Below are 7,214 nucleotides of genomic sequence, written 5' to 3'. Positions count from 1 at the left end.
CATCCTGTCTTTCTTGATATTAGGAACCCCAACCAACAAACATATTCATTTTGAACCGAGTAAAAAGAGCTATATACTTGGTTGTTTGTTACTTTATTTCTTATTTGGGAAGAATGGGCAGTCTTGCACAAGTGGGGGTTGAAACCTAGAACTCTTGCATGTTGGCACGTTGCAGAGAGAAGCTCTTTCTTTCTCCTTTTTACAGTCATGTTAAACAGCACGCATAACTGGAAGTGGAGTAGGAGTAACGAATTTGATTTATCCATCATGAACCTGTTGGATAGCAGGTTCCTAATCTGTTTTGGTAATAGGTTATTAGAATTCCTAATATATTTTGGTAACATGATTCTTAATCTGTTTTGGCAACATGTTATTAGGATTCCTAATTTGTTTTGTTTTTTGTTTTAGAATTCCTAGTCTATTTTGGTTTTAGGTTTTCTATATATATGGAACGCCTTAGAAGAGATTAGGATCATAAAAAAAGAGGAGAGTTGTAATTAGAGATTAGAGAGATTTTTGAGCATTGTGAGAGGAAGATATTGTGAGCTAGTTGAGAGCTTTGATTGAGAGTTAGTTTGTGAGTTTTGTGAGATTGTAACCCTTTGTACTCTCATTGATTTAGTGAAATCTCCTCATCTTCTCCCCGTGGACGTAGGTAAATTGTCGAACCACGTATATCTCTGTGTTTGTGATTGATCTGTTGCATTTTAGTTTTGGATTGTGCTCGTGTGTGATTGGTTATTCTTCTCCCGTGCTTACGACTTGTTTGGTGAATTTTAGTTTTGGATTGTGCTCGTGTGTGATTGGTTATTCTTCTCCCGTGCTTACGACTTGTTTGGTGAGTGAGCACGCTTCCGTTGTGCTCGTGTGTGATTGGTTATTCTTCTCCCGTGCTTACGACTTGTTTGGTGAGTGAGCACGCTTCCGCATAGACGCGCGACAATTGATATCAGAGCTCAGATTTCAGATCTAGGGTTTTGGGATTAGGTAGAGGAAGATTCATCGTGAAAACTTGGTTCTTAGAGTTATAGGCTTCGGTAGAGATATGATTTGAAGTTACCGTTGGAGATCTCGCTTTCCTCGTGTGGTTAGGAGTTCTATTTGTAATCCAATCTAGGGTTCAGTTGGGTAATTCCTCAATCCTTTTAAAGTTTGAATCTTTCTTTGTAATTTGGAGTCAGTGATTATAGGTTAAGAAGTTAGTGAAAGCAGCAAGATGACGGGTACAGTCCAAGTTGATTTTCAGAATATCAAAATTAGTGTGATGAAGTATGACGGCAAGATCAACTTCGGTTTGTGGATGAGCGACGTTCAAGATGCACTCAATGCTCAGAATTTGGAGGAGACTATCACGGTCCAAGAGAGACCACCAAAATATGAAGAGAATATATGAGAAAAAATAAATAGGAACAATTGTGGGGTGATCAGATCCTGTTTGGAACAGGAATTAAAGTATAATGTGATTGGGGTGACGTCTGCAATGAAGATATGGGAAATTCTCAACAATAAGTACCTTACGAAGAGTGTTGAGAACCGTTTACACTTGCTGTGAAGATTATTCAGATTTCAGATGTCCCGAGGCACCTCACTAGCGGCTCATATGAACAACTATACTAAATTATTGTCGGACTTGACGAATGTTGATGAGAAGATATCGGATAAGTACAATGCAATTATTTTTTTAGGCTCCTTACCGGATAAGGAGTATGACACCTTCGTGCTCACTTTGTTGAATGAGAGGTCTTCTATCAACTATAGTGAAATTACTAATGCTTTGACAAACTATGATTTGAGGAGGAAAGACAGAGATTTCTCACGCTAGTTCTTCAGGAGAAGCCTTGTCGACGAGAGATAGAAGCTCATATCCAAAAAAATGGTAATAGAGGAAGGTCAAAGTCAAGAGGTCATCACCAACTAGGAAAAAATCAATGTGCATTCTGCAAGAAGCAGGGACATTGGAAGAGAGACTGTCCAAACATCAAGGAGAAGGAGAATAGCAAGAAGAAGGGTCCGAAGGCCAATGAGGTGAATATTGCGAAAGTGATTATTCCGATGATTCGAGTTTTTCTCTATTGATTACTCCGGAGGTGAACCACTTGGATGCATCAAATTAGATGCTTGATTCTGATGCTATTTATCATGTGACTCCTAAACGAGATTGATTTTCATCATTTGAGAGACTCGATGGGGGTGTTGTTATCATAAAAAATGATCAATCCTACGGTATTTGTGGGATAGGTACTGTGATGATTCGGATGCACGATGGAATAGTCCGTGAATTGAATGAGGTGAGATTTATTTCTCAGTTGAAGAAGAATCTTATCTCAGTTGGAGCTTTGGAGGCGAATGGATTCAAGGTGAAATTTGAGGATGCTGTAATAAATGTTACTAAGGGATCTTTGGTGGTGATGAAGGGAGTCTGCAGTCGAAACTTATATTATCTGAAGGGGCGAATCGTGATTGGCCAGGTTGCTTCAGCTATTTCAGAGGCGGACATTAGTAGATTTTAGTATTACAGATTGGGGCACACAGGAGAGAAGTTACTGTAGATGCTGTGCAAGCAGGAACTATTGAAGGGAGTCAATAATGTAAAAGTTAAGTTTTGTGAGCACTGTGTTCTTGACAAGAAAACGATGGTGAAGTTCGGGACAACCATTCATAGGACGAGGGGCATACTGGATTATGTACACACGGATGTTTGGGGTCCTATCAAGACTGCATCACTTGATGGTAGATATTGGTTCGTCACGTTTGTTGATGACTATTCTAGGTATTATTAGGTGTATACCATGGCGAAGAAGAGTGAAGTGCTAGATACATTTGTGGAGTGAAAGAAGATGTTAAAACTACAGACTGAGAGAAAGATCAAGACGTTACAATTCAACAATGGTGGTGAGTACACATCAGACCCTTTTCAGCAGCTATGCCGAAACGAGGGCATAGAGAGAATTCACAGTTAGTCATACACCGCAGCAAAATGGGGTGACAGAGAGGTTAAATCGGTGTTTGTTGGAGAAGATACGATGTTTGTTGACAAATGGTGATTTGAAGATCTTTTGGGTTAAGACACTTTCATATGCGAACCACCTCATTAACAGGCTGTCTTCATCTGCGATTGAGGGAAAGACCCCTATGAAGATGTGATCGGCATAACCAACACACGATTATGACCAGCTCAAGGTATTTGGGTGTCCTGTATACTATCATGTGAAGATTGATAAGTTAAAACATCGAGCTAGGAAGATCATATTTGTAGGATTCAAGTACGGTGTTAAGAGATACAAGCTTTAGGATCCAGTTGATAGGAAGATTGTGCTGAGTAGAGACGTCACGTTTGATGATGCTTCTATCTTGAAGCTTCTCGGCTCTCATCAGGTGGAGAACCCGATGGAGGAAATATCACAGGTGGTAGAGATCGATGCAGCTTCACATTATCCAGATGGTACAACATCCATTAGAGTGCCGACTGAGATGACGTCAGAGGAGCACGACGACGACGAGGATACATGTACAGTTATGCAGGATCAGGGACCCACGACGCAGGTTTAGGATTCTATTACGGTTCGGAGACAGAGAAGAGACATACAGATGCTAGCACGGTATATCGACACAGTAGTTGCATATGCACTTCCGATGAAGAATATTGATGAGTTGGTGCCTACTACATTCAGAGAGACCGAGCAGAGTTCGAAGGCTGATTCGTGATAGGTAGTTATGCAGGACGAGATGGACTCTCTTCACAAGAACGATATCTGGGAGCTTGTTGAGCTTCCAAAGAGGCGAAAGATAATTGGTTGCAAGTGGGTATACACGAAGAAGGAGGGCATTGAGGGCACTCCATTGAGGTTCAATGCTAGGTTGGTTACGAATGGCTATGCACAGGAGGAATGTATTGATTATAATAAGGTTTTCTCTCCGGTGGTAAAGCATTCTTCGATTCGGATTTTACTAGTTTGGTGGCACAGTATGGATTGGAGTTAGATCAGTTGGATGTGTGATCTTGATGAAAAAATAGATGACTTAGCCATTGGGATTCCGAGCTGCAGGGAAGAAAAACCTGGTTTACAGGTTGAAGAAATCGCTATACGGTTTGAAGCAGTCTCCTCGATAGTGGTATAGGCGATTCGATGATTTTATGATTGGTCATTCGTACACTCGGAGCCAGTTTGATCCTTGCGTGTACTTTCGCAAGTTGAAAGGAGATGCGTACATCTATTTGTTGCTCTATGTTGATGACATGTTGGTTACCTCTATTTGCAGGTCTTATATAGATGAGTTGAAGCCACAGCTTTCAAAGGAGTTTGAGATGAAGAATTTGGGTGAGGTTAAACGCATTTTGAGGATGGAGATCGGCAGAGACAAAGAGAATGACAGAATTTGTTTGACACAGGTGACATATTTGAAGAAGGTTCTACATCGATTTCATGTTAACATGGATACAAAGTCAGTTAGTGTATCTTTGGTAGCCCATTTGAAGCTTTCAGTTGACCTCTTACCAAAGACGGTTAAAAATCAAAAGTTGATGTCGAAGACTCCATATGCGAGCTCGGTTGGGAGCTTGATGTACGCGATGATATGTACAAGGCCAGATTTGTCATAGACGGTGAGCATGATTTTGAGATACATATACGATCCAGGGGTGGATCATTGGGACGTCGTGAGATGAATTTTAAGGTACATTCGAGGTACGCTCAATGTTGGTTTGGTTTATGAACAAGACACTACAGGTGGGTAGTTGTGCATTGACTATGTTGATTCGGATTATGCTAAAGATTTGGATAAGCGCCGGTCTACGACGGGGTATGTGTTCACTTTGATCCGTACGCCGGTGTGTTGGAGATGCATCTTACAGTCTACGGTGGCTTTGTCTACGACGGAGGCAGAGTGTATGACAATTACGGAGGCTATAAAAGAGGTTATTTGGCTTCGAGGGCTTTTGGAGAAACTTGGTATATCACAGCGGTCCGTCACTATTCATTGTGATAGCATGAGTGCTATCTATTTGACAAAGAATCGAATTTTTTCATGCGAGGACGAAGCGCATTGATGTTTGTTATCATTTTGTTCGAGATGTTCTTAAAGATGACGATGTGGAGATTGTGAAGATCCACACGAAGGATAATCCGACGAATATGCTCACTAAGATGGTTCCGAACAATAAGTTTGATCATTGTAGAAGCTTGTTGCACATTCATGATTGTTGAGGCCATTGACGGCCATTTGGATGAACTACGGACGGCTTGATCTCTTGGGAGAGGGAGTACGTAGGCAACCATATTGGTACAGTCGAATTTGATGAGACGACTCATAGGTGCTCATGTTGGTGTCAGCTCAGTTTTGGGAATACTTCGCCGAGGTGGAGAATTATTGGATAACAGATTCCTAATCTGTTTTGGTAACATGTTATTAGGATTCTAAATCTATTTTGGTAACATGATCCTTAATCTGTTTTGATAACATGTTATTAAAATTCTTAATTTGTTTTGTTTTTGGTTTTAGAATTCCTAGTCTTTTTTGGTTTTAGGTTTTCTATATACATGGAACGCCTTAGAAGAGATTAGGATCATCAAAAAAGTTGAGAGTTGTAATCAGAGATTAGAGAGACTTTTGAGCATTGTGAGAGGGAGATATTATGAGCAAGTTGAGAGATTTGGTTGAGGGTTATTTTGTAAGTTTTGTGAGATAGTGACCCTTTGTACTCTCCTTGATTTAGTGGAATTTCTTCATCCTCTCCCCGTGGACGTAGGCAAATTGCTGAACCACGTATATCTCTGTGTTTGTGATTGATCTGTCGTATTTCTGTTTTGAATTGTGCTCATGTGTGATTGGTTATTCTTCTCCCGTACTTACGACTTGTTTGGTGAGCGAGCACGGTTCCACATAGGCACGCGACAGAACCAACTTCCATAACAGGGTAGAAAGTCAACTCTTTTTCATAGGTGAAGTTAGCTCAAAATGTATTAATAAATTATAGCATATTTCTGCAAGTTAGCTATATATGAAAGTGACTTCCCTTGACATCAAGATTTTTTTTAAGGAAGAACCAAACAGCTCACCTCATTAAAATGTCTCAAAAGTAGATTCTTTGTGACCCTTCCGATGCCAGAACCACAATCTGCAACAATTTCACACAATCACAACCTCCAAATGCCGTCAAGATTCAAAATTCATCCAAAAATCTGAACACCATACACAATTAACAATTACCAAGTGCAACAAGATGGCACCTTTCCATCCCAAATCGAGCGGGCAAAAGGGTTTTGAGGAAAGCTTCGCTTCCCTTGACGTCAGCATCGTTGACGTGGCCGTAGCCACCAAGAACCCCGTCAACAGACGCCTCAATGCCCTAGATACTCAGAAAATTCTTGTTGAATTCGGAAACAAAGTCAAAAAAAAAGGATTTGGGAAATTTAGGGTTTTAAGAGGTGATGGTTGCTTACTTGCCAGTAGGAGATGCCCTTGGAGTACCAATCATGGCGTTTGCTGTTATCGGTGTTGTTGGAATCGAGTTCGTCGAGGCCGATTTCTTCTCTCCACATCTCTTTGGCGCTTTTGATTTCTCTTCCGTTGGTGTCTAGTCCGCCGAGGTCCATTGACGGCGAAAGCAGTGGCAACAGCGGAGGAGGAAATTAGCGGGGATCAAAACTACCGGTTGGGGTTTTAGGGGTTGAGAATGGTGAAAGAGAGCAGTAATATACTGGTTCCTCAGCTCTACTTGCTTTTGCTCACTTATAGCCTGTTTGGATGGAGGGTAGAGAGGGGGAAGGGAAGGGAAGGGAAGGGAAATTTTATTTTAACCTTGTTTGGGAGTTTCATTTTGGAGGGTAGAGGAGGGGAATGGAGGGGAAATTTGGCCCAAATTCTTACACCCCAAATTGGGGTGTAATGGAGGGGAAGGGAAGGAAGGGGAAAAATTCCCCTTCCTTCCCCTTCCTTCCCTTCCCTAAGTAAACTCCCAAACACACCGTTAGGGCCTGTTTGGATTCGTAAGGGGTGAAGGGAAGTTAATGGAAACTGAGTGAAGGGAATGGAAGGAAAAGGAAGGGAAGGGAAGGGAATTCCCTTCCCTTGGTTACACCCCAATTTGGGGGTAACAATTTTTATACTATGAGGGGGTGAACCAAGGTGAATGGAGGTGAATTAACTTCACCTCCTAAGTGTTCCCAAACAAGGTGAATGGAGATGAATGGTTCCCCTAACTTCCCTTCACCCTC

At 41.4% G+C, this 7,214-nt stretch overlaps 1 protein-coding gene across 1 annotated transcript in view; it reads right to left on the bottom strand.

The window, feature by feature from the left end:
- LOC109833088 (alpha N-terminal protein methyltransferase 1) overlaps positions 1 to 6,747 on the bottom strand; it is a 10,523-nt gene extending 3,776 nt beyond the window's left edge. Inside the window, exons 1-3 of the mRNA XM_020400641.1 lie at positions 6,441 to 6,747; positions 6,208 to 6,346; positions 6,057 to 6,115 (exon numbers count right to left, since the gene is read on the bottom strand). Coding sequence (XP_020256230.1) covers positions 6,057 to 6,115; positions 6,208 to 6,346; positions 6,441 to 6,593 — 351 coding nt within the window. The 5' untranslated portion in view covers positions 6,594 to 6,747. The remainder of the gene's footprint in view (positions 1 to 6,056; positions 6,116 to 6,207; positions 6,347 to 6,440) is intronic.

This window comes from Asparagus officinalis, chromosome 3 (genome assembly GCF_001876935.1).
Source record: "Asparagus officinalis chromosome 3, Aspof.V1, whole genome shotgun sequence".
NCBI classification, from domain to species: domain Eukaryota; kingdom Viridiplantae; phylum Streptophyta; class Magnoliopsida; order Asparagales; family Asparagaceae; genus Asparagus; species Asparagus officinalis.
This window is presented reverse-complemented; position numbering and strand designations above follow the sequence as displayed.